We start from the raw sequence: 27,910 nt of genomic DNA, 5'->3' as shown, positions 1-27,910 counted from the left end.
ATGGCAACGCCGCTTCCTGCCGGGCAAGGCGGGAGGGGGCAGGAAGTAGAATCCCCGCCCGCCCCCGCCCTCGGGCTATCGAGAGAGGCCGGGGACGCCGCGGGGGCGCCTTTAGTCTCGGGCCTCTCTAGGCGTGGGCGGCTGGACGGATGCCTGCCTTGGAGCAGGATAATCACATGAGAGAGGTGGGGGGGGGTAGAGAATAAGAAAACGTTAACAAGGACTGGCACTTTCCGCTCGCCGTAGCTCAGGCGACGTCTCCGAACCCTGCCCAGCTGCTCCTCTGATTGGCTCGGGGGCCGGTATGGACATGCGCGCTGAGCGGGTCTGAGGCCGGATTGAAAGGGAGCCGGGGAGGGCACCCGGGAGCTCTTAAAGGGGCCGCGCTGCTGAAGGGACTTGAGGGAAAGGCTGTTGCGGGAGCAAGATGGTGAGTAAGGGGGGATCGCTGGGGCGGCGAGGGGAGGCCCCGGCTGGCTCCTTCGCCGCTTCCACATTCCCGGGAAGCTTTGTGCCCTCAGAGTCCGAGGTGGGGTGTCTAAAAACCCCTCCCATGTCCCTGCTGGGGGTCTCCGTCGTGCGAGGGGGCGGGAGGGAGAGGAAGACATGGCATTTTGAGCAATAAATGTGACTTTTGACCAAAAAATATAGATGTGGCGATGGCCTCCCGCAGCAGGGATGGTTTGGTATTTGTTTAAACCATGTTCCTGTTCGTATCTTGGGGGGGGGGGTGTTGTTGTTACAGGTTTGTTTTGTTTTTGTTCTCATTATCTTTATTTTCTGTTGTTGTTTTTTTAATACGGCGAACTGCCCTGAGATCTTTGGAGGAAGGGCGGTGTGCAAATTTAATAAATAAAACAAGCACAGAAAGTTAAAGCTTAAAACAATACATTTTCCCAGACTTCTGGGAAGGCTAGAAAAGACTCCTGTCCCTCAAAGGAAAAAACAAAACTGTGATGCTTCGTTGATTTTAATGTTTTGATGTTGTATTTTAATCTTGTTTTTAAGTTGCACTCCTTCAACTTGTTTTTATTCTTGTTTGTTAGCCCCCCTGAGCCTGGCCTTGAATGGGGAGGGCGGGGTATAAATATTATTATTATTATTATTATTATTATTATTATTATTATTATTATTATTTTACCCACTTTGCATTTCGTGGGACTGTGCTTGGAAAAGGCGCTGGCGAGGCCTCCCTGCCCCGCAGCCTCTTTTTTGTCTTATTTTAACTGCCCCACCCTGATCCACTCGCCCTCTGGAAATGGCAGGATTGGGGGTGCATTCCAAAGACTGATCTGGATTTGTTTCTCTTTGCCACACTTAAGTGCCATGCCCAAGTGTGTTTTCCTGTAGTCCCTAATCCAGGACGAGGATACTTAATGTCTGTACTCACACCAGGAATGTGGATTAAATTTCCCCTCATCACTCACTGCAAGCATGAATGGAGAGGGTGTGGAGATGAGTGGCCGAAAAATGCTTCACTGGTGATAAATCCACATTCTGCGATGTGGAAAGTGCAGCCCTGTGTGTGCCTACTTGGAAGTAAGCCCTACTGAACTCACTCCCACATAGGTCTGTCCAGGATTGCAGCCTGAGTCCTTGTTCTTGTGATGGGAGGGGTTGATGGTAGGACTCTTCCCCCTTAATACAGTGGTATCTCGGGTTACATATGCTTCAGGTTACAGACTCCGCTAACCCAGAAATATTACCTCGGGTTAAGAATTTTGCTTCAGGATGAGAACAGAAATCGTGCTCCGGCGGCACGACAGCAGCGGGAGGCCCCATTAGCTAAAGTGGTGCTTCAGGTTAAGAACAGTTTCAGGTTAAGAATGGACCTCCGGAATGAATTAAGTACTTAACCTGAGGTACCACTGTACATGTTTATTCCTAAAGTGGAGAATGTAATCTGCATTGTCCCAGAATACTTCAACCCAGTTCCCACTAATGGACTCATAGCTGTCCATTGAGGTGCAGGTCAATTCTGTCTCCAGGGCAGCTGTCTACCAGCTCTATCTGGTACGCAGGATGAGACTCTCTCTGCCCGTGAACTGCCTTGCCAGAGTGGTGCATGCTCTGGTTATCTCCCACTTGGACTACTGCAATGCGCTCTACGTGGGGCTACCTTTGAAGGTGACCCGGAAACTACAACTAATCCAGAATGCGACAGCTAGACTGGTGACTGGGAGCGGCCGCCGAGACCACATAACACTGGTCTTGAAAGACCTTCATTGGCTCCCAGTACGTTTCCGGGCACAATTCAAAGTGTTAGTGCTGACCTATAAAGCCCTAAATCATTGTATTTTAATATTCTTCCGGAAGCCACCCAGAGTGGCTGGGGAAACCCAGCCAGATGGGTGGGGTATAAATAATGAATTATTATAGTTATTATTATTATGCATACTTGGAAGCTAGTTCTCTTGCCATCAATGGGTCTCCTTCATTTTAAGTTCAATCTGGATCAACACCAATTGTTATTTTGGCCTGTGTGTCATTATGCACTTTAGCCCCCCTGGAAAATAATAACATAAAGAGCTGTGAGAGGATGGAATTTTTACTTGGTATCTCTTCCAAGGCACACCCTTGCCTAGTAATTCTAATCTGCTTCCGTTAATAGTAAATTTGGAACCTGGCTGGCTGTTGTGTTTGGCTAATCTGGTGTAAAAGGTGGTGGTGTGTATGCATACATCTTAAGTTCCCTTTTGGCTCCTTCTGTCCATCTAATTGATCTCTTGGAGAAAGCTAAAATAGAACAGTTGCACTTTTCCAAAATGGGATGCCTTCACTTTGGGAAATCATTGAGGTAAGGGTGCCCACCCCATCCACAACTGCCTTCTTTCCCCTCTTCCCCAAAACCCTCTCATGGAGCCCAGAAAGGGCTGAATCTGCTATCTGCCTCTAGCCTCTTGGGCAAGTTCACACCAGTATAAACACCCTCTTGTTCCTTTTCTGCGCACCCACCACTGCTGCTTATGTTTAACTCTCTGTTCACCCTCCAACCATCATCACGTCTTTGTTACTGTTCTTATTATGAATTTTGTGTTTTTATATTGTACAGTGGTACTTCGGGTTAAGTACTTAATTTGTTCCGGAGGACCATACTTAACCTGAAACTGTTCTTAACCTGAAACACCACTTTAGCTAATGGGGCCTCCTGCTGCCGCCGTGCTGCCGGAGCGTGATTTCTCTTCTTATCCGGAAGCAAAGTTCTTAACCTGAAGCACTATTTCTGGCTTAGTGGAGTGTGTAACCTGAAGCGTATGTAACCTGAAGTGTATGTAACCTGAGGTACCACTGTATTTTTATGGCGTGAACTGCCCTGAGATCTATGGACGAAGAAGGGCAGTATGCACATTAATAATACTAATAATAATAATAATAATAATAATTAATGACCATTATTTGGAAGCAATCAGTGTAAGCTGGTGGGAGGGGGCTGGTGCTTGTGCAGGGAGGGCAGTTCAGTTAGATGGCCTTGGGTCTTGGTCTTGGCTCTTTGGAAGCAAAGGAATTTGCTTTCTCCTGTGTCAGGCCATTGGTCCATCCAGCTCAACACTGCCTACACTGACTGGCAGCAGCTCTCCAAGGTTTCAGGCAGGGGTCTCTCCCAGCTACACCTGCATGTGCCGGGGATTAAACCTGGACCTTTCTGTGTGCAAAGCAGATGTTCTGCCAGCTGAGCCATGGCCACATCCCCCATGCCCTGCCCAACCTCTCTTAAATTCTTAACTCCTTGCGATGCTCAAAAGGCTAGTTCTCAAGGAAATTGGCTTGTGTGCTGAAAGCCTCTTTCAACAGGCTTCAGTTAGACTTTAGAGGCCTTGAGCTGTTTTGTTTGTGAGAGCTCTTAGCCTTAAGTCTGGCTGTGAGTAAAAAGAAAAAGAAAAAAAAAGAGAAAAGTAGGGCATGTCTGTCTTGCAAAACCTAATCCAGTTTTACTGTCAAGATTTCTGCCTCCTCCCCACCCCAGGAATTAGGTGCTTTGTGGGTTTGCACAGGAGCTGGAGCTCCTCTACTAGATTCCTCACTCCTCTGAATAAAAATTATTTTTAGTTCCAGCAAAAGAAACAATGAGATGGTCCCTGCCCCAAGCAGCTTACAATTGAAATAGCAGTGGCAGAAGTGGAGTCCCTCTGCTCCCCACCCCAAAAAACCCTCTGGCATTTAAACAGGTTTAAAGCATTGCACAGAAGTCATTCCAAATCCCCACACGGCAGGGAGATGTAAGCTAGACTCGCAAATGCCTTTCCTTCTCTTTTCCTTGGCAACAGGGCTGCAGTAAGCTGTTCTGGTGCTTACGGGTGCCTTGCTGGCTCAGGGCCTCCTATGATGAGCAAATGATTTCTGGGTGGTGCAAGTACCTGGAGGCAGCCTATTCAGGGAACTGGGCTGTGCCTCCGCCTGACACAATCGCTGAGCTGCATTTATTTGTGAGTGTAACCGCCAGGAGTACATTTTCACAAAGCTACTTGTAGGAGCAGAGAAGCTCAGGCTGGAATAACGAAGGACTTCTTTTGTGGCAACGATTTGCCTCTTCTCTCCTGTTTCTGCTCTTTGCGGTCCTTCCACTTCCATCAGCTTGGCCTTTCCATGCTGGAAATGACTATCTGAGATGCATTTCACTGCAGAGAGCAAAGGAATTTGCAGGATGAGTGGTTTTGTCTTAGCTGTTTAGTGTAAGATGAACATTGAGGCAGTGATGTATATCTAGAAACTCTCTGGTGTGGTCTAAGTCCTGGCGGAGACGACGACTTCATATTATCCCTTTATTTGCTTATTTTTATATCCCAACTTTCATCCATGGAGGCATACACGATTCTCCCCTTCTCACTTTGTCCTTTTAGAAACCCTGTGAGTTGCAATTCAGCAACACCTTTGTTGTGGTTGTTGTTGTTTAGTCGTTTAGTTGTGTCCGACTCTTCGTGACCCCTGTTGGAATTCTAGCCCGGTCAGAGGTATGTGCCTATCTGTTCAGGCACCGGCTGAATTCCTTAGACCTCCCTCCGGCGACTCCCGGCAGGAAAAACATACGAGGTCCGTTCCGGCGATTTTCCTCAGGCTGTGAGAAAAACACACCAACTGCTTCTCCTCCTCCCTGCTCCCTGCATATCCCCAGGGAGGGGAATCAGACACAGACAGAAATGTAACTACATGCTTTTATTCCTGTCTTTAGCAGCCATACAGTAAAAGATGTCTGCTCTCTTCAACAAACAGAGAGAAACTCCAAACTCCACCCACGTACATCCTGTACAGGTCATATGACACACACTGAGCTCACATCCTGTGCTCAATAAGGAGAATGGACTGCCCCTTCGTTTTCATGGCAACAGTCACATACTTCCTGTTTGGCTTTCCAGCCACAAGCAGCAGACTGAGCTGCTAGAGCCTTTGCTTGCTGCAGCATTGCTGCTTTAGAATAACCAGAGCACGCCAGGCACTCCTGTCTTCCACTGCCTCCCGCAGTTTGGTCAAACTCATGCTGGTAGCTTCAAGAACACTATCCCACCATCTCGTCCTCTGTCGTCCCCTTCTCCTTGTGCCCTCCATCTTTTCCAGCATCAGGTTCTTTTCCAGGGAGTCTTCTCTTCTCATGAGGTGGCCAAAGTATTGGAGCCTCAGCTTCAGGATCTGTCCTTCCAGTGAGCACTCAGGGCTGATTTCCTTCAGAATGGAGAGGTTTGATCTTCTTGCAGTCCATGGGACTCTCAAGAGTCTCTTCCAGCACCATAATTCAAAAGCATCAATTCTTCGGCGATCAGCCTTCTTTATGGTCCAGCTCTCACTTCCACACATCACTACTGGGAAAACCATAGCTTTAACTATATGGACCTTTGTCGGCAAGGTGATGTCTCTCCTATCTCATCCAGCATCAGTGGTCAACCAGATCACCTCTATTTCTGGACTTTCCCAGTGGCATGAGCAGAAAAGTCCTTTTCCTCAAGTTCTCTGCTTGCAGCAGGAATAGGGAAGCGTGCCTGGACTCCCGACTCCCGCCAGCCAGCATGACCAATGGTTAAGGGAAAAGGGAGCTGCAGCAAGCCTGGCAATATCTAGAGAGGGCACAGGTTCCCTATTTCTGGTCTACAGTAACCTCATACTGGGGCTACAACTCCCATCAGCCCCCGCGGGGTCCCACGTTGGGGAAGGCTGGTGTTGGCAATACAGTGGTACCTCTGGTTGCAAACGGGATGCATTCTGGAGGTTTCATTCGCAACCTGAAAAGAAAGCAACCCGCGTCTGCGGATCGCCGCTTCTGCGCATGCACGTGGCGTCATTTTGCGCATCTGCGCGTGCACAAGCTGCGAAACCCGGAAGTAACCTGTTCCGTTACTTCCGGGTTGCCGCGGGACGCAACCTGAAAACACTCAACCTGAAGCAAACGTAACATGAGGTATGACTGTACTGAGCAGACAGACCAATGTTTGGACTTAGTGCAAGGCTGCTTCCTCTGTTCCCACTGCAGGATCACAGAGCTATGTCCCCACAAAGCATTTCAGAATACAGTGGTACCTCGGGTTAAGAACTTAATTCGTTCTGGAGGTCCGTTCTTAACCTGAAACTGTTCTTAACCTGAAGCACCACTTTAGCTAATGGGGCCTCCTGCTGCCACCATGCCACCGCCGCGTGATTTCTGTTCTCATCCTAAGCAAAGTTCTTAACCCGAGGTACAATTTCTGGGTTAGCGGAGTCTGTAACCTGAAGCGTCTGTAACCCGAGGTACCACCGTAGTTACTTGTTTCCCCTTATTAGTTTCTGGGGCTTTGCGCCTGCTCCAGACCTTCCAACAGCTGTGGATCAGAGAGCTTCGGCTGACTTAAATCTCTTAATAAGAATGTCTTATTCATCTCCCTCCTCCTCTCTCCTTCCCTGCCCCCCCCCCCCCCGCAGAGTGAATCCCTCGTGGTTTGTGACGTGGCCGAAGACCTTGTGGAGAAGCTGAGAAAATTCCGTTTCCGCAAAGAGACGAACAATGCTGCGATTATCAGTAAGATGTCTGCGCACCAGGGTTTCAAGGCCTTGTGGTGGGTTGGGGCGGAGAAGGATCTGCTGAGTAAGAGCAGAGGGCATTGCGGACTCTGCATTTGGCCCGAGGCACCTTGCACTTTGCTTTCTGAGAGCAGAGTTGAAAGAACTTTTGCATTTGGGTGTCAGCAAAAAAACGAACAAAAACCCCCCCTGTCCTAGGCAATTTGGGGAGCTGGTTGAGTGGCAACCTTTGTGTCTGCCGCAGGTTACCAGTTGCTTGAAACCGCCGGATGGGAGAGAACTCTTGTGCTCGAATCCTGCTTGCTAGTTTCCCGCAGGCCACTGTGAGAACAGGGTGATGGACTAGAGGGGACCATTGCCCTGATCCAGCAGAGCTCTCCTTGTGGATTTGTGAGTCTGCTGAGTGGCCGGAGGCACGATGCAGGCACTCAGTCCCAACTTTGTATAGCGGGAGAAATGTTGTTGGAAGGTAGTGATCAGTGTTAGAAACTCAAATATGTAAGCTAGGCTGCAAATGGCTCCTTAAACCAAGGTTTCGATTGCCAAAGCGGAATGCTTAGATGCCATGTTGGGGCCAGGCGTCTCGAAATTGGTCCCTGAAATTCATTCTGGTTGTGCAGATAAAATACAAAATTCTACAGGAATTTTAGTGTGTGAAAACAGCCAAGATTCAAGGATCCCCAGGCAGGTGCTTTCAGGTGGTGGAGAGATCAGGCGCTATATTGGCGCCCGGTCATCTTCACTTGGTCGCAAGTGGCCGATAGCCAGGTGCAAAATGTGCCCGGCGCCTGCCTAATTTCGAATGCTGGCAGTGAGAAGAAGAAGAGAGTTTGGATTTGATATCCCGCCTTTCACTCCCTTTAAGGAGTCTCAAAGTGGCAAACCATCTCCTTTCCCTTCCTGCCCCACAACAAACACTCTGTGAGTTGAGTGGGGCTGAGAGACTTCAGAGAAGTGTGACTGGCCCAAGGTCACCCAGCAGCTGCAGGTGGAGGAGCGGAGACGCGAACCCGGTTCCCCAGATTACGAGACTACCGCTCTTAACCACTACACCACACTGTACTGAGGTGGAAAGGGGAAGGCACAAGCCAGTAGTGGGCGGAGCAATTGCCTTTCTTCAGTCGGCCAGATTCCAGCCGTTCAAAGATAAGGGGGCTCTCTCACATTTGGTCTGCACACAAACACACATTGTGTCTACAGTGGTACCTCTGGATGCGAATAGGATCCGTTCCGGAGCCCCGTTCGCATCCTGAACAGAACGTAAGATGCGTCTGCGCATGCACGTGACGTCATTTTGAGCGTCTGCGCATGCGTGAGCGGCAAAACCCGGAAGTAACCCGTTCCATTACTTCCGGGTCACCACGGCACACAACCTGGAAGTGCTCAACCTGAAGCATATTTAACCCGAGGTATGACTGTATATAAGCCTCATTCCATGCAAGCAATAGGTATTCTTGGTTGGAGGACACAAGCCAGCCAAATAGGTTTGGGGACAGGGGGAGGGGCTTGAGGAGAGGGGGTGTGGCTTAGAGGGAGGCCTGAGGGTTCCCTCTGGCCCTGGGGTTCCCCACTTCTGCTGTAGCAAAGCAGTAGGGTATTAAACGGCCAACAGAGTCTTGGAGGCAGTTTCTCCAAGTTGTCCCAAATTATGTCAACACCGTAATTAAGCTTCGGGTCTGTCTGTCCAGAGCTGACCTTGTTGGCTTCAGTGGCTCCTCCGTGGAGCCTCTTTTATCATCCTGAGGATCCCTTTAAAAAGAAGAAATCGAAAGAGATTACTGCCCTCATGGTTACAAAGATAAGTGGATTTATCACGGCTTACGTTCTTTTCCAAATGTTTCTTCTTTCTCCTGATTCTCCTTCCCTGCCCTGGTTGGGCAAACGTCTCTTAACTACAAGAAACTGCCATCGTGGCATTTGCTATGGGTGGTTTGGTGACGTTGGGCAGTATTTGTGTGTGTGTGCATGTGGATGAACTATTTATATCCCACCATAATAAAACACAAGTTACAAGCTCGCTAGCAAAAAAGAAAAGGGGATAAAATTGCTCAATAGCCACCAGGCAAAAACACATCTAAAACACCGTTTTCATCTGGTTCCAAACAGCAAGAATATCTTCCTGAAAAAAAGCAAGTTCTGTAACTTGGGGGTGCTGTGGCCGAGAAGGCCCTGTCCCTGCAGAAGTGTCCCCCATCTTAAATTTATGCCCCTGGTTCTTCCTGCCTAAGTGCAGAACCTTACATTTGTCCCTACTGAAATTCATTTTGTATTTTTTTAATAAGATATTTATTAAAGTTTTCAATATTAATACAATAAAAAGAAAATCAAAAAGAAAAATATAACAATCAAAAGAAAAATATAACAAAAATACAAAAGCAGAAAATACTTAAAAAACACACAAAGTTTCAATAACTTATTTTTCATTAACTTATTTCCCAGACCTCCTCGTACCTCCTTTTTTTGTATTCCAATTCAATTGTTAGTTCAGCAAATCCTTATCAATAAGTTTTAACCTGCTTCTAAACCTTTTTTCCATATTCTCTTAAAACATTACAGCTGAAAACATACAGCTGTAATGTTTCAGCTGTAATGAAATTCATTTTGTAACCTTGAGCCTAGTTCTCCAATCTGTTAAGGTCATATTGAATCATAGCTGTCAACTTTTCACTTTCCTTGTGAGGAATTCTATTCAGAATAAGGGAATTTCCCTTAAAAAAAAGGAAACGTTGACAGCTATGTATTGAATCCTGATTCTATCTTCTGCGGCATTAGCTCCCCCTCCCAGTTTGGTGTCATTTGCAAATTTTATGACCATCCCCACTTTTACTTCATCACAAGTCATTTATAAAGACGTTGAACCACACCGGGCCCAGGACAGAACCCTGTGGCACCCCACTTGCCACCTTTTTTTCAAGGATGGTGAGAAACCTTCCCTTGTGGTAAAACAACAGAGCAAAGTCTTAATAAAAGCTTTTATTTTTATGTTTTTAGAAGCATGTTGCTAATAGCACACAGTGAGTGCAGGTGGGTCGCCAGTGAGGAGTCAGTGTTACCTGGTAATCACCCTCTGCCATAAAGACACTCCTTTTTTTGAGTGTATTTGTGGCAGAGGGTGATGCTCAACAGCAGGGATAGGAAACCTCAGACCCAGGGGCCACATTCAGCCCTCTAGAGCAGTGTTTCCCAACCTTGGGCCTCCAGATGTTTTTGGCCTACAATTCCCATCATCCCTGACCACTGGTCTTGCTAGCTAGGGATGATGGGAGTTGTAGTCCAAAAACAGCTGGAGGCCCAAGTTTGGGAAACACTGCTCTAGACCTCTCTCTCTGGCCCTTGGAACTCTTCCCTGGGCCTCATCCCTCGTCAGCCTTGCTTTGCACCCTCCTTGAGTGTTTTTGCCTGGCTGGGATTTGCCCTTGAACTTTGACAATTTCCCTTGCTTGTCTGCATGGAGGACAGAGAAGGGTTTCCAAATGGGTGTGGTAAATAGCCTCTTGTACAAAGGAAAACATACGCACCTGTTGCTCCTCCTCCTTTTGCCTCTGGCCCTGCCAACATCTAGCATTCAGCCCTTGGAACAGTGTCCAGAATCCTCCTGGTGGGTCAGCTGAGAGATGCTCCGAACACTGGCCTGTTAATTGTGCTACTGTTAATTGAATGAATGTATTATTTCGGTCACAGACCAGTTCCAGCTCACATACAAAATCAGGGAAGTCACGATACACAACAGGGATGCATTTAAATTTGCAGTTCGGTATAACAGGGACAGTACAGATATAGCAGCAATTAAAATATATAAATTAGATCTTACTCACTAAAATATAACCTGAAGTTGTCATTTAAAACCTTAATCGTGATGGTATCACAGCTTGTTCCCTAAGTTTTATGGCAATCGCACAGAATATGGCCACTTTTAATGTGATCTCTGGATCTTTGTCCTCTACTAGAGATTTTAAACATTGGAGTTTGGACCCATTTGGAGATTTTTACTGTTAATTGGCTACAGCCAGAGAGTAAGGCGGGGCGAGCAGCCCTGTAAAAAAAGAAAGCAGTAGAACCATTGACATCAGTGGTCCCAGCTGAGTCGTCTTCATTAATTTCAGTGGGTTCATTTCAGTTTCTTTCTCCCTTTTATTATAGTGAAGATTGACAAGGATAAGCAGCTGGTTGTTCTGGATGAAGAACATGAGGTTTGTGGATGGTCTATTTATATGGTGTGGATTTTGTTTCTTCGCCTCCAGCTACAAACTGCTTCAAAGCTGGGGCTGCAACTTCTCACAGCAAAGATTTTCTTATTGCTGGATTCCAAAAGTGAACCGCTGCGCCATTTGGAAAATCGTTTCTTTGTCTGTTTTCCACGCCACGCCACCTCTGCCCTTTGCAGCGCTGGTTCCTGCAGGGTGCTCTGAAACCACGCCTGGGTGGTCTTGGCAGAAGTAGCAACGTTGCGCTTGGCATGTCTGTTCAGAAACAAACCCCACTGAGTTTAGTGGGCTTTATTTCCTAGCTTTTGCCAAGCTGGTGCTGTCCAGATATTTTGGACTACAACTCCCATCAGCCACAGTATGAGTCGTCCCTGCTGGGTGGAGCTGATGGGAGTTGTAGTCCGAAATATCTGAACAGCACCTGGTGGTGGTGATGATGATTTATTAGATTTATATACCAGCCTTCATCATAAGATATCAGGGTGGTTCACAGAATTAAATGGGCAAAGGCTCTTTAAGGGAACAGGCTTCAAATAATAATAATAATAATAATAATAATAATAATAATAATAATAATAATAAAAAATATTCATACCCCGCCCATCTGGCTGGGCTTCCCCAGCCACTTTGGGTGGTTTCCAACCAAATACAGTGGTGCCTCGCAAGACGAAAAGAATCCGTTTCGCGATTCTCTTCGTCTAGCGGTTTTTTCGTCTTGCGAAGCAAGCCCATTGACGGCTTAGAGGATTAGAGCTATTAGTGGCTTTTAGCGGCGCTTATCGGCTTAGCGGATCAGCTGATAAGCGGCTTAGCGGCTTAGAAAAAGGAGGGGGAGGGGAAAAAACCCGCAGGAACTCGCAAGACATTTTCGTCTTGTGAAGCAAGCCCATAGGGAAATTTGTTTTGCAAAGCGCCTCCAAAACAGAAAACCCTTTCGTCTAGCGGGTTTTCCGTCTTGCGAGGCGTTCGTCTTGCGGGGCACCACTGTATTAAAATACAGTAATACATCAAACATTAAAAGCTTCCCTAGATGTCTTCTAAAAGTTTGGTAGTTGTTGTTCTCTTTGACATCTGGTGGGAGGGCGTTCCACAGGGCAGGTGCCACCACCAAGAAGGCCCTCTGCCTGGTTCCCTGTAACTTGGCTTATCGCAGTGAGGGAACCGCCAGAAGGCCCTCGGAACTGGACCTCAGTGTCCGGGTTAAATGATGAGGGTGGAGACGCTCCTTCAGATATACTGGACCGAGGCCGTTTAGGGCTTTAAAGGTCAACACCAACACTTTGAATTGTGCTCGGAAACGTACCGGGAGCCAATGTAAGTCTTCCAAGACAGGTGTTATGTGGTCTCAACCTATGTTGAGTGGTGGGAACAGAAAGCTTGTAGGTAGGTTCTCCCCACTGGGAATAGTCTGCATGGCTGTTCTGGAGCAGAAGGAGCAGGTTTTCCTCTTCTGTTTGGTAACAGGTGGATCAGGGGGGCAGGCTGAACCTTTCAAAGCTGCACTGATTTTAACCACTGGTTTCAAAACTGCGCAGATTTCTTTGGCTGAATTGCTTAGAGTTACTGAGCAACCCTGGTTTCGAGGCTGCTAGTGCTTTATATGTGGCTTCTCAAAGGATGGAGAGACTTCAGGTCTTTGCCCCAGCAGGCTTAAATCTAGAAAGTGGCAGAACCAGCATCAAATAGAGTAAGGGGAGGCAAATGGAGGGAATGATGGGAGTTGTAGTCCAAAAACATCTGGTGGGCATCAGGCTCTCAAAAGCTGCTCTATGCAGTATACAACATTATAGAATAGAATTTAAAAGCCTGTATAGGAAGACAACAGTCTAATACTAAACTTAGGAATCATTAACAGTATTGTAATGATCTCTAAACCTGGCATCCAGAATCTTAAAAATGGGCCCAGTCTACAGTGGTGTGTTCTGTTATTATTAAATAAAATTTGTATACCACCCTTCATCATAAGATCCCAGGGCAGTTCACAGAATAAAACACAGCAAATAAATAAAATAAAATAAAATAAAATAAAATAAAATTTATTATTTATACCCCACCCATCTGGCTGGGTTTCCCCAGCCACTCTGGGCGGCTTCCAACAAAACACAAAAATACAATAGTCTATTAAACATTAAAAGCTTCCCTAAACAGGGCTGCCTTCAGATGTCTTTTAAAGATAGGATAGCTGCTTATTTCCTTCGCATCTGAAGGGAGGGTGTTCCACAGGGCGGGTGCCACCACCGAGAAGGCCCTCTGCCTGGTTCCCTGTAGCTTTGCTTCTCGCAATGAGGGAACCGCCAGAGGGCCCTCGGTGCTGGACCTCAGTGTCCAGGCAGAACGATGGGGGTGGAGACGCTCCTTCAGGTTATCTGGACCGAGGCCATTTAGGACTTTAAAGGTCAGCACCAACACTTTGAATTCTGCCTGGAAACGTACTGGGAGCCAGTGTAGTTTAGTTAACTTAGTTACTGTTATGTATAGCATTTTATACAGCTGTTGGATATATCTGTGGATTCCTGTGTGCACAACCCTGTCTCTTGTTCTATTTTTAATTCTACTAGGGCATTTCTCCAGATGAGCTAAAAGACGAGCTGCCAGAGAGGCAACCTCGATATCCTTTTTTTGGCGGCGGCAATATTTTGCTTTAGAAGAACCCATTTCCGGTCTGCATATTGGTGCTTGCAAAAGCCTCAAGCTAGCACACCCGGCTCTGTCTAGGCACGTGGGTTTGGCCATGAAACAGGTATACAAATCAATGGCGATTGATTTGATTCCAGGTTCAATCCCCACATGGGGACAGCCCCTGCCTGAAACCTTGGAGAGTGGTCTGCAGCATGTCTGTAAAAGTGCAATTAAAAACCCTACAGCGTCTAGCATGGCGCATTAGGTAAAGGTAACCCTTTACCCTGGATGGTTAAGTCCAGTCAAAGGCGTCTATGGGGTTGTGATGCTCATATCACTTTCAGGCCGAGGGAACCAGCATTTATCCACAGACAGCTTTCCAGGTCATGTGGCCAGCAGGACTAAATCGCTTCTGGCACAACGGGACACAATGACAGAAACCAGAGTGCACAGAAACACCATTTACCTTCCCGCTGCAGCAGTACCTATTTATCTACATGCACTAGTGTGCTTTCGGACTGCTAGGCTGGCAGGAGCTGGGACAGAGCAATGGGAGCTCACCCCATTGTGGGGATTCGAACTACCAACCTTCTGATCGGCAAACCCAAGGGGCTCAGTGGTTTAGACCACAGCGCCCCCCGTGTCCCTATGGTGTATTACAATTGCTGCACTAGGCAGAAAAGCAGTTTAGTGGTCTGCCAAGAACCTCGGCCATTTTCAAGTGGTCTGTGGTGTGAGTACAAACAAAAAAAATTCCTTCCAGTAGCACCTTAAAGACCAACTAAGTCAGTTCTTGGTATGAGCTTTCGTGTGCATGCACACTTCTTCAGTTACACTGAAACAGAAGTTTCCAGACCCTTCTATATAGTGAGAAGGTGGGGAGGGGTATTACTCAGAAGGCTGGTGGGAATGGGTGATTGGCAGATAGCTGTGATGAGCCTGTTGACGACTCTTAACGACTGCAATAGGTCTTACAGGAAGAAGCAAGGGGTGAAAAGGTGAAAAATGGCTTTGTCATGTATAATGAGATAAGAATCCAAGGTCTTTGTTCAGGCCAGGTTTCTCCATGGTTTTAAGTTTGGTGATAAGTTGTAATTCAGCAGCTTCTCTTTCCAGTCTATTTCTGAAATTCCTTTGTAGTAAAACAGCTACTTTGAGATCTTGTATAGAATGTCCTGGGAGATTGAAGTGTTCTCCTGACAGAGAAACCAGTCAGGAGCCTAGGACTTGCCGATCAGAAGGTCGGCAGTTTGAATCCCCATGATGGGGTGAGCTCCCATTGCTTGGTCCCAGCTTCTGCCAACCTAGCAGTTCAAAAGCATGCCAGTGCAAGTAGATTAATAGGTACCACTCTAGCGGGAAGGTAAACGGCGTTTCCGTGCGCTGCTCTGGTTCTCCAGAAGCGGCTTAGTCATGCTGGCCACATGACCCGGAAGCTGTACGCCGGCTCCCTCGACCAGTAAAGTGAGATAAGCGCCTCAACCCCAGAGTCAGTCATGACTGGACCTAATGGTCAGGGGTCCCTTTACCTTTACCTAATGCGGTTTTAAACAACCGCAGCCTCACCCCAAGAATCTTGGGAAGTGTAGTTTGTTAAGTATGCTGAGCATTGTTAAGCGCTACAGTTCCCAGAGTGGCTTAACAATGCATCTCTCTTCCAAGGGAACTCTGGGAATTGTAGCTCTATGGAGGGTAATAGGAGGCCTCCTAACAGATCTCAGCACCTTTAAACTTAACAAATCTTAAATTTGCAGAGGAAAATATTCTCTTGACTTATATACCCAATACATGGAACTGAATGGACTGTCCATGCCCTTACCAAGGCAAAAAGATAGGTATTGATGAACTGGAAAGATTTAAATGCAGCTCTCTTCAATGAGTGGATAGAATATATGTACAAACCTGCAACACATGAACAAGCTGTGTACAAATGTGGACTCGCCATGGACAAATTTAACGATATTTGGAATTTGGGTGGCACTGTGGGTTAAACCACAGAGCCTAGGACTTGCCGATCAGAAGGTTGGCGGTTCGAATCCCCGCAACGGGGTGAGCTCCCGTTGCTCGGTCCCTGCTCCTGCCAACCTAGCAGTTCGAAAGCACACCAGTGCAAGTAGATAAATAGGTACCGCTCCAGTGGGAAGGTAAACAGCGTTTCCGTGCGCTGCTCTGGTTCGCCAGAAGCGGCTTCGTCATGCTGGCCACATGACCCGGAAGCTGTACGCCGGCTCCCTCGGAGAAATAAATCGAGATGAGCGGCGCAACCCCAGAGTCGGCCACGACTGGACCTAATGGTCAGGGGTCCCTTTACCTTTACCTTTATTAGGTTAAGTTTTAGGTTAACTACGGTAACAATCATGTAATGTTTATAGTTTTTTTTGTTTTTTACACGGGTGTTATTTTGTTTTATTTTCACATTTTCATTTAACTGGTGCACTTAAAATTTTGTACTTCTTATTTTTCCATAAAGAATATAACAAGCAAAACTGCATTTCCCAGCGTTCCTTAGGGAGAAGATGTGACTGTTTTAAAGTGGGATGATTCTGCTTTAAACGCATAGTGCGAATGGGACCTCGGGATGGAAAGTAGGGGGGGGCGGGCGGGGAGGCGCTGCTCAGACCAAACAAAGGTCCCTAGGAAGTGCTTTCAACTGTCTGATACTATCATGGCCGCCTTTAGCCCATTTTAGCATTTCATTGATCCGAACATAGCAGCCCCAGGTATAAACTGCCCCCCTCACCTGTAAACTCTGCTTAAAAACTCAGCTACACTGAGCACATTGCAACGGGCAGGTTTCAAGATCCTATTACCCAGCCCTCCTCCTCCCATTTTCCTTAACTCTGAGAAAACGTTCATCGTCTACAGCTACAAGTACCAGCACGACGACGGGAGAGTCTCTTACCCGCTCTGCTTCATCTTCTCCAGCCCAGTCGGTAAGTCAAGCTCCGGCTGGATGATGGGGGCAGTTTCTCCCGTACAAATTCCTGCTCTGCAGGGGGTTGGACTGGATTACCTTAAAAAAAAAAAAATTATTAAAGATTTTCTTAGTACAATAAAGAAAAAAAAAAGAGCAACAAAAAAGAAAAAAAAGGAAAAACACTTACATCTTATACAAAAAGCATACCACAACCGAATCAATTAGACAATAAACATATTTTCTTCGCTTTTTGGACTTCCTCACATCTCTTGTTCCTGCGTTCCTGGTTTATAAAACTTTAACCAGCAAATTATCACCTTATTTCAATTCTTATTTTATAATTTTCCAATATTGTGTCCCTAGCTTTAGATACTTTTATCCATACCTTAAATACTTAATTTAAACATAATATTTATCCAAAACTTATCTTTTCTTAGATTTCACTTATGTTCATAATCTTTTCAACTAGCTTAGTGGTGCCATGTTATTTACAATCTTGCATCTTTCTTAACACTCATACAATTTGCAATGTTTTTGTAAATAGTCCTTAAATTTCTTCCAGTCCTCTTCCACTGCTTCCTCTCCCAGGTCTCGGATTCTGCCAGTCATTTCTGCAAGTTCCATATAGTCTATCAGTTGCATCTGCCATTCTTCCAGTGTGGGCAAGTCTTGGGTTTTCCAATGTTTGGCTACAAGTATCCTTGCTGCTGTTGTTGCATACATAAAGAATGTTTGGTCCTTCTTTAACACCCTCTGGCCGACGATGCCCAGAAGAAAGGCCTCTGGTTTCTTAGGGAAGGTATACTTAAATACCTTTTTCAACTCATTATATATCATTTCCCAGAAAGCCTTAACTCTAGGGCAAGTCCACCAGAGGTGAAAGAACGTTCCTTCAGTTTCCTTACATTTCCTGGACTGGATTACCTTTTGAGGGCCCTTCCAGCTCTCTACAGTTCTGCGAAGCAAAACGCAGCTGCCTGCTGGGCTTCAAGATGGAAACGGCTGATTGCCATAAGGAACAGCAAGTTTCGCTGGGAGCCATGTTTTGATCGGACGGGACACAAACATGTCTTAGGATAGCTCTAAGAACACCACATGGGGGCGAGATGGTGTTGGTGAAGCTTGTGAATTGCCCTTTTCAGGACCCCCAGGCTCTCAATTTTAAGTGTTTACACTCACCTTCGTTGTCCCGGCGCCCTCCGGAAATTGTTGTTGGACTACAACTCCCATCGTGCACTGGCAGGGTGTGATGGGAGTTGTAGTCCAACACCCTCTGGAGGATGCCAGGCCAACAAAGCCTGGCTTAGATTTTGGAGCCCATGAGGTGCAACGCTTAAGAGTGTCATGCTAGCACCTGGTTCAAATCCCCACTGGGCCACGAAGCTCATTGGGTGTGGCCTTAGGCCAGTCATTGCCTTCTCTCAGCCCAGCCTGAAGGAATGGGTTTCTGTGTAGTCAGTTTGAAACAGGACCCAAAAATCCTCTCCTCTTCTTTTTCCATTTCTAAAATGCATTAACTTGAGCTGTTGAGCAAATGCATAACAAGAACACAGCTGTATAAACAAAGCTCTCTCCTTTATCCGTCACGGCAAAGGATGACCTTGGCTGTTCCAGTGGAGAAGGGATGACATGTCTGGGTCTTATCTTACCATACTCTGACGCACAGACCTAGTCTGGGAACAGTGCCAGAGTGTGTTCTTGGAGTTGGTGATCTCTTGCTCCAAGATAAGAGCATAGGAACAGGAATACCCTTTTATAGTCAGGAGTACAGGAAGGAAAACCCTTTTTTTGGTTAAGAGTACCGGAGCAGGAACATCTGTGATGTCAACCTGCGTGTACAAGCTGATGTGACTGGATTCCTGGGGAAGGGGGGAGAGGGTGCCTGGAGGATATATATATACTGCATGAAATCTCTCATTTCTTTGGACTTGCTGAGAACTGACCACACAAGTGCCTCACAGTGTCGTCGTGGGGATTAAATTGGGGGGGCGGAAATGGCGTACACCACCTTGAGCTCCTTAGAGGAAATGGTGGGATATAAATGCAATCAATTAATGAATGGAAAGGGGCAACTTGTAAGGGACGAGACTCTGGCGGAGCAGCTTTTGCCAACCAGGTGCCCTCCAGAACTACAATTCCCATCAGCCCAATGGGAGTTGCGGTCCAGAGCATCTGACGGGTGACAGGTTTAGCAGAGCAAGGAGCTGGTAGCGAGTGGGGATTGAAAAGCAGGCAGGCAGTAAAATGGCTGGCCTATTCCATCTGTATCCCTGCCCCGTTCCTCCTGAACAGACTGCCTTAATGCTGGTCTTGCTTTGCTCCTGATCCCGATTCCCTCCCGATAATTGCAGGGTGCAAGCCTGAGCAACAGATGATGTACGCCGGCAGCAAAAATAAGCTCGTACAGACGGCAGAACTTACAAAGGTAAGAGTGGAAGGCGCCCAGAATTTGCTGGGTACGAACTTCTGGCATTGTGGGGAAGGGTTGTGGCTTAATGGAAGGGGGAGGGGAGGCTGCTGACTGACTCCAGCTGCAAAAGCTGAGGCTGCCGAAGACCATCTTGGCTGTTAGTCCTGGAAGATCTGCTTCCTGCTTGCAGGCCTTTTCCCACCTGGCCTGGAGGGCAGGATCTTGACTGACTCCAGCTGCAAAAGCTGAGGTTGCTGAGCAGAATCTTGAGCTGGGGTGTTGTTTTGGATTCTTTCTTGGGTGCGGGTGCTGTTGTTGTTTTGTATCATTTTCAATCGTGTTGTGATATATATACACAAATTGCTCCTTTTGGTTGCATACTTTAAATGATTTACTGTTCACGGCTACTTTTGTTACGTTGCAGTGACATGTTTTTCCCCCCATGTTGTAAGCTGCCTTGAGCATGGTTTGAACTGTGGAAAGATGGCGTACAAATGAAATTATGTATGTATGTGTTGACGAGCATCTGCCTTGCGTGCAGAGGGGTCCTTGGTTCAATTCCTGACTCTGGAGAGCTGCTGCCAGTTGGTGTAGCCAGCACTGAGATTGATGGTCTGATTCACTATAAGGCAGCTCCCTATGCTAACTTGATGCTTTCCCCATTAAAACTCTTCTGTCAGTTTTAAATACCATATTTTTCGCGATATAGGACGCACCCGACCATAGGACGCACCTTGTTTTAGAGGGGGAGAACAAGAAAAATTCTCCCCCTCTCTGCGCAATGCCCCTTCAGCAGGAGAAACAGAGACCCTTCCATTTCTCCTGCCACTTCGCTGAAGGGGCATTGTGCAGAGAGGGGGAGAATTTTCTTGTTTGTTCTCCCCCTCTAAAACAAGGTGCGTTCATTCGCCTTCAGTGAAGGCAACCCGAAGCCTCCAGAGCGCAGCGGGAGTTCCCACTGCGCTCTGGAGGCTTCGGGTTCTTTCGACCTGCTCTTTGGGGCTGGCATTGGGGGAAGCCCGGCTTTCCCCCACTGCCAGCCCCAAAGAGCAGGTCGGGGAGCAGCGGAAAGGCTGCGCATAGCCTTCCCGCTGCTCCCCGAGCTTGTGGGGCTAGCGGGGGAAGCTCAGGTCGTCCCCCCCCTAGCCCCAGGGACCACACACTCGCTCCATAAGACACACAGACATTACCCCTTAAGAGGAAAAAAGTGTGTCTTATGGAGCAAAAAATACGGTGCTTCTATTATCAGGGCATGTGTGTGTGTTTGTGTGTAATGTGGTGCCCATAAAATTCTGTGCTAAGGGGAAAACTGAACTTTGTAGCCTGTGCGCAGTATACAGATCTGCCCCTATAAATTAGACAAAATTACTCTGCTAGTTGTGCAGAGAGGCAGAGAACTGGCACTGAGTCCTTGTCTCTTTTTGTGCAAGAGATCCTCGGGCATGTGGAGGGAGAGGCATACTGTGGCTAGCTTCAGACTTCACTGGGCTTCCATTTCCTTTTTTTAATGTTATTGGAGTTTATAAAGAAAAATACAAATATTATTGTCAAATATCTCCCTTTTTTTTGTCCAAACTAAACCATGGATCCCCCGGCAAAAAAGAGATGGAGAAGAGGGGTGGGGGAACTAGAGAGAAAGAAAGAGAGAAGGAGGGAGGGAGGAATAGAAAATGAATTAAAAGACAAAGTGGAAGGAGAAGAAAGAGAGAAAAAAGTTAAGAAGTTGGGTTTCCATTTCCAGTTTCATAAGGGCTGGTCACTGAGCTAACATGCGCATGAATGCACAGGTGTGTCGGGATGCTGTGTGCTTTGTGGTTTGAGGGATGGGGACACCCAGGCATGTACACGGGCAGCCCTGGCCGATGGCATCCTTTCACCTCTGGATAATCCTTGTAAGTTTCAGATGGGTTGGGAAGGCGGGCAAGAGAGGGGCGCCTGCTCTCGCCTGCCTTCACGCCTATTCAGGGCAGACAGGGACCAGCGCAAGCTGTCTGGCTTACAGTCTTGCAGAGCAAATCTGGTGTGGGGAACGGGAATTCTAGCTGTGCTTCAGCTTAGAGGGGAGACAAGAATTCGATCAACCTTCTCTAACCTGGTGTCATCCACATGGTTTGGACCACAGCTCCCCTCTGCCCCCGGCATCTAGGGCAGGGCGAACTAGAGTTCCAGCTTATTATACCCTTCAGCTTCCTACTGTGCCCTTAATCCTCTGAGCTGGCCTGTCTCAGGCAGGGTTGTGTTCTCCTGCCTGGTCCTTCCATCGCTCCCCTGAGGAGACTCTTCCTTCCACCCCACCATGTTTTCCATAATCGTCCTACTGTGGTTTTGAGTGCAGTAACTAATCTGTACTGTGTGATGGAGCTTCGCTCCCCCCCATCTTTCCGTTTTACATCAATGAATGAATCAATAGCGGTCTGAGCTGACATCTCTGCCTACATTCAGAGGAAGCATTAAATAACACCGCAGTCACTAATGCACCCCTCTTCTGCTCCCCTGTTCCTCAGGCAATTCCTAGGGCAGGGCAGCAGCTGCAGCTCTTCTTTTTCTCCCCCTCTGAGAGATCCTGCATAGAATCATAGAGTTGGAAGAGACCACCAGGGCCATCGAGTCCAACCCCCTGCCAAGCAGAAAACACCATCAGAGCACTCCTGACATATGGTTGTCAAGCCTCTGCTTAAAGACCTCCAAAGAAGGAGACTCCACCACACTCCTTGGCAGCAAATTCCACTGTCGAACAGCTCTTACTGTCAGGAAGTTCTTCCTAATGTTTAGGTGGAATCTTCTTTCTTGTAGTTTGGATCCATTGCTCCGTGTCCGCTTCTCTGGAGCAGCAGAAAACAACCTTTCTCCCTGCTCTATGTGACATCCTTTTATATATTTGAACATGGCTATCATATCACCCCTTAACCTCCTCTTCTCCAGGCTAAACATGCCCAGCTCCCTTAGCCGTTCCTCATAAGGCATCATTTCCAGGCCTTTGACCATTCTGGTTGCCCTCCTCTGGACACGTTCCAGTTTGTCAGTGTCCTTCTTGAACTGTGGTGCCCAGAACTGGACACAGTACTCCAGGTGCAGATCAGGGGTGGGTGACTCTTAGGCCAGCGGGCCAGTCCTGACCCACCCACAGGGTCCAAGTTGGCCTGGGAGGCTGTATCTTCCAAATCACACGGCCCAACAGCAGACGTCTCTGGATTAAGTATCAGGGATGTGCTCAGTGTTTGTCATTGGCCTCCCTCTGTCTCGAGAGGCAATGGAGTGTGCCTCCGAGGGTGAAAGTCGAACCTCTGTGTTAGCAGCACCGAAGTGACGTCCCTGGGACACAAGCCTGGGCAGGGTGTAAGGAGGTCCTGGGCTGACCAGATAAAGAGGAGAAGAAGAGTTTGGATTTGATATCCCGCTTTATCACTACCTTAAGGAGTTTGGGGAAGATAGACTAAAGGATTCCGCCCAAGGCCTGATACCGCCAAAGTTGTGACGTTTTGCTGCGGGAAAAGCAAACCTGCCAACGCAGGGGAATTCCTTTCTGGCCCTTCAACAGCGACCTTGACGTAGCAGCGTCAGCGTACCTGTGGAGAAAAGGTTAACCTGCAAAAGAAGTTTTAACTGAGGGTGGGTAGGGTGGGAGAAGCTCTGGAGCCAACTGACGGTTCCCAGGTAAGATCCTCTCCCTATTGTGTGGGCAGGTAGTCCCTCCCCCTACCTGGCCTGATTACCTTGACAACGCCTCCCCAGGCAGGATTGGGTAACTGGCTGAGGTAGGCGGAGACCTCCAGGTATCCCACCTGGGGGGAGGCGAAGCCAAGCCTGTGCTAATGGTGCTGCATAGGGTCCCGGGGGCTGCACACGACCACGCAAAGGGTGCCCCCCATTTAATGTGGGGAGCGGTCACTACATAAACAAGACACAAAGATGAAGAAGATGATGAAGAAGAAGAAGTTTGGATTTGATATCCCACTTTATCACTACCCGAAGGAGTCTCAAAGCAGCTAACATTCTCCTTTCCCTTCCTCCCCCACAACAAACACTCTATGAGGTGAGTGGGGCTGAGAGACTTCAGAGAAGTGTGACTGGCCCAAGGTCACCCAGCAGCTGCATGTGGAGGAGCAGGGAAGCGAACCCGGTTCCCCAGATTACGAGACTACCGCTCTTAACCACTACACCGCACTGGCTCTCACTGATGGGTTCCAAAGGAAAGCAGAGCAAGACATTTGGCACCAGCTTGGCTGCAGGAGTTGCCAGGAGGAGGCACTCTACTCCAGATTTACTCCTGAGCCTTTTTATTCTCCTGAAGGGAAGCCAGGTTTAGGATCAGTGTTTTCCTTCTCTTATATGGGCTGCTTTCCCAGGTTAATGAAACCCACCTGCCCCTCACCTCCCTCTGCAGCATGTGGAGGAATTGCCTTCTTGAGTGTTGGACCAACTCTTGGTCTCGTCCGCTCAATCCTGTCTTCGCATGCAGGGGAAGTCCCAAGTCACCGAGGCTTTGAGACCCATCGGCTTCCCTCACCCAGTTTAGCAGGCCAATCAAATCTGTTCCTGGGGTGTGTCGTCACATGCTGACAGCTTACCAATGCGTTCTGCCTGTGCAAAGGTTTCACTGTTAGGAAAACGTTATTTAAGACACAGATAAAAGTTCCTAGAAGCTTTAAAGAGGGTTCCAGATTTTTTTCTTTAGTGTGTAGGAGCGCCACTCTAGGTTTGATTGGTGTCAGCTGGAGGTGCAAATAAAGGGAGGAAGTTGCAGGCTGCAATTTCCGCACAAGGAAAGCGTGCGTGCGTGCGTGCACACACACACTGTCAGCACACACGCTGACAACAAGGTTGGAAGTAAGACAATGTGTGCTGCTGATACTGTGAGTTTTGCTGTGTCGGGATTGTTAATTATTGGACTGAGATTATACCGTGCTGGAGAAAGAAAGAGGGTATGTACTGGTAAATAGCCTGTATATGATAGTAACAGAAATGCTTGTGCAACCAGTCAAGCAATAAAGAAGCTCTTGACTGTGAATTTGAGTATGACTCCTGTTCTTGTCCTCTGCCTCCGGGGAAAACTCTGCTACAAACAGTAAGAAGTGGTTTTAGCGAGGTGCCACCAAACAAGCAGAAAAGCGCAGCAGAATTGTGTGGGCGGTAACCTCTAATATTCTCTTACGTTGTATTGGCCAAGATCATAGTTGCTAACACAATACTTTTTCTTTTTCTCTCCCCCCCCCCCTTTATACTTAAAGGTATTTGAAATCAGGAATACAGAAGACCTCACTGAGGAATGGCTACATGAGAAGCTTGGCTTCTTCCATTGAAAGACTCTTTAAGCATTCCAGCCTGGTGTGAACTGGAACCAGACACGGCGACTCCTCCTCCTCCTCCTCCTCCTTTTTAGACCCACAAAGGATGCACTGTATTTATAGTCGTTTCCTGCAGTGTGTGTATGTATGTACATATATATTTTTGTGCGTGCAAAGTTTATACAAGCGTGGGGAGATGCGGCAGTTCCTGCGTAACCAAACTTTGCCCAAGGGGTCGTTTTCCCTTCCCTCTCTTTATTAACAGTTTTAAAAGGGAACAGCTCTCCTGCAGGGGCAATTCCACCTCCCCTCCCTCTTGTGACTAATATTTCTATATGGCTTAATCTGGAACTCGTAACTGTGACAGGTAATGTGGCACAGTCTTCCTCCCAGAAACGCTTCTTGCGCAAGCCCCGCTTAAGATGAATGGGACCCTCTGTATCGCTCTTGCTTGTGTCCGTGGGCTCTGTTTGCAGGATCTTCCCAGTCAAATGCGTAGCCTTTTCTTCCCCCTTTGCCCGAGCTGCAGAGGCATCCTTGTTGGACAGAAACTGGACACTTAATGGCTTGTATGTGAAAACAGCATTTTCTTAAGTGACTTGAATCTTCTAGACATAAAAGGGTTTAGAACCAATCTCAAATGCAATTTTTCTGAAGTATTAATCACACCCTCGCTTCTTCAGTTTTTCAGAATGGACCGCTTCCCTTTCCTCTTTAAAATTCCAACGATATTCTCAGTTGATCTTGCGTCAACGTAATTCCATTTCGGGTCAAAGGTTTGACCCGTCTATTTTTCTTCTCTCTGTGTGTAGTAGATAGTCCCTCTTTTTTTCTTTTACTAGTCCAAAGGGAAGTAGATTTCTTAAAAATAATAATCAAAAAATCCATAAGGGCTCAGTAACACTCTAGTGAACATCCATTCCTTAAGTCTTTATACACAGTTTTTATTAACTGTTCTCTTGTCTTTTTTATACAAGCACTTCTCTGTGTGCCTTTTCTTTTTTTACATTTCTTTATCTCTCCATTGATTGTAAGAGAATCTTATGCTGCCAGTTTTTAAACACTAGACTTGATACACACCGGCCGTCTCTGGCTAAAAGAAGAGGCCATGCGGTGTCTGATCAATTTCATCTGCAGGGGCAGATTCTGTGGCTGCTATTGCCACGATTTAAAGCGGGGTGCTTTGCCTGGTGAAAACCCAAAAAGATCCACGAAAACAAACCCTGCTCCTTAGTATTTGAATGTCCAGCACATCTCTGCTCTGGGCTCCGTGACCCACGGACAGGACTGTGTACATGCTGCGATTCTGCAGGTAGCACACATTCAGAATTCCGCTTGCAGAATTCCTGACCTGTTCCTCTTTCAAGCTAGTCTCACTCCCACCTTGGTGCTCTCCAAATGTTTCAGCCTATTGCTCCCCTTAAGCCTAAAACCGGCTATCTCAGCGGTCAGGGATGATTGGAGTGGCAGTCCTAACAGCACTTGGTGGGCACCACGTTGGGGAAGGAATGCCCCTTGCTCCTTGCAGCTGCAAAGGCGAGCATGTCGGAAGCATGTGGGGCAGTGCTGGCTTGCCTCTTCGAAAACAGCGAGGGAGAGGGAGGGTATTGGTCCCCTGCACATTTCCTTCCTTTCCTCCTAGGGTTGAGTCAATTGTGTGCAAGTCACAGCAGCCCACCTTTCTTGGTGCACAACTTGAATTGCCTGGGTGCAGGACTCGGTGCTTGAACTTTTAATTGCCCTGCCTGCGGGAGGGATTGGCAACAGAGAACACAGGCCTGGCCTGCCAGGGCGTTTTCCCTGTCTGTGCTGTACGGCCTTGACCTGCTCTTCTTAAGCTCTGGGATGAGCAACCATCCTTAGGCCACTGACTGGAGGTATCTTAGTATACTTTGCTGCATGGGCTCAGCTCCCTCCCAGCTGATCCAGCTTCTATACCTGGGGGCAGGTGTTGCTGAATGCAAATCAGCGCTTGCTTTAAGGCTGTCTGCGCTTGGGGACTAGCTTAAAGTGCTTCCCTTTGCAGCAAGCAATGGGTGGGTAGGAGGGAAAGAATCTACATTGTACAGGTTCCTTTAAGCTTTTTTACTCTTGCTCGCTTGAAGGAGAAGGCCCTGCCCATCAGCTGACATCACTAGCTATGTCATCGGATGGGTAAATTGGGGGCTGTTTGGGGAAAATGAGCTCATCAGCCAGTGTCACCCTGCCGGCTGGAGGTTCTCCACCTCTTGACTACAATTCCCATTATCCCCTCCCCATTGGCCACATTGGCTGGGGCCGAGTCCCGGCAAAACCTTCAGGGCCACAGGTTTGCCATCTCTGTTCCACTCGGTGCCACTCCCCTGCAAGCGCTTCGCATCATTTCTGGAGCAACGTTCTCCTGCATGGCAAAGGGCATCTCTAGATCTCTCTTGGTGACACAAAAATGTGAAATCTCTTGTTGACTTCTGGGAGCAAACTGGCTTTTTTTCACCTTTGGATTGAGACGGCAGGAAACTCTTTTGCCTAGCGTTGCTTCTAACTAGGCAGGGTCACGAGTAGATGGATCTGGGTTGGGGGTTGCCAGGCAGCAATCTCTTCTGTTTCCTGGGGCAGCAGGAAACTCAATAGTCTTGGATTTAGCCCACTGGCCATAAAACTGCATGCTCCCCTGCCTTGGAGAATGGAGAATGCTGCCCTTCTCTTGCACCTTCCTGGAACCTTGCCCAGCTTGGCAAGATAATCAGGCAGTTAAGTTGTTGGGCTTTAGGCCCTTCTGGGCTGCCTAATCCTACAAGTTTTTGAGTTTGTGCAGCAGCTGATGATACATCTGGGCTGTTAAAACACTTAAGAGAGCAGTTGACACTGGTGATAAAAACAAAGCTTGGTATTTTCCTTTCTCTTAACGTTTAGGAGACCTTATTGTCCTTTCCGTAAATGGCATTATTCTAAAGTGTTGTGCTGAGCATCTTTCTTTCCTTCTTCTTTTTTCACTTTTAGACTAAATGACAATCGTCTAACTTTGTTCAATTTGGAATATTCATTCCAGCCTTGGATTTTTAGTTTTTGCATACCTATTATCAACCGTGTTAAGAAAGACCAACACACAAACACACAATTGGGGCGGGGCGGGGAAAACAGTCGACATTCCCATAAGAAAACTATAATTTTTCTAACGGAGTAAATAAATTAACCTTTCTATTGACAGCGTGCCCTTTTTAATACGGTAGTAGTTTAGGATTCCTCTTTGCTAGAGATTAACCGAGTCTGCAAAAATTACACTTTTTAATAGTATTTCGATTTATAAACTTGGAAAAGATTTATTGAGGAAGCATTGCCTAAAGCTGCCCTGAGTTCCCCTGGTGGAAGAGCATGGTATAAATGCAAATAAATAATAAAGAGAAGTTTCCATGGGAAAAAACCAAAATGTGCCGTGGAAGTTCTCATTCTCAAATTGAAAAGCAGGCTGTAAATACCTGAAATAAATCTTGTATGCTCTGAAGGAGTGATATGC

The 27,910-nt window shown here is 47.3% G+C and overlaps 1 protein-coding gene across 2 annotated transcripts; it reads left to right on the top strand.

The window, feature by feature from the left end:
- The first annotated feature begins 124 nt into the window (after positions 1-124).
- Positions 125-27,898, top strand: GMFB (glia maturation factor beta). Of its 2 annotated transcripts, XR_014564200.1 has the most exons (8): positions 125-430; positions 6,883-6,979; positions 11,122-11,171; positions 13,745-13,794; positions 16,656-16,738; positions 19,074-19,147; positions 24,361-24,735; positions 24,785-27,898. XR_014564200.1 is itself a non-coding variant. In XM_083738811.1 (7 exons), exons 1-7 carry the CDS (start codon positions 428-430, stop codon positions 24,430-24,432), a joined length of 429 nt encoding a protein of 142 aa, XP_083594937.1. In that variant the 5' UTR covers positions 223-427; the 3' UTR covers positions 24,433-27,898. The 2 variants fall into 2 exon arrangements, 1 of the variants encoding a protein (XP_083594937.1); XM_083738811.1 differs by having other exon boundaries at positions 223-430; positions 24,361-27,898.
- The last annotated feature ends 12 nt before the right edge of the window (positions 27,899-27,910 follow it).

This window comes from Podarcis gaigeae (genome assembly GCF_964106915.1).
Source record: "Podarcis gaigeae genome assembly, chromosome: 1".
Lineage (NCBI taxonomy): Eukaryota > Metazoa > Chordata > Lepidosauria > Squamata > Lacertidae > Podarcis > Podarcis gaigeae.
Note: the sequence above shows the minus strand (reverse complement) of the source record. Positions and strands in the feature narration are given on the sequence as shown.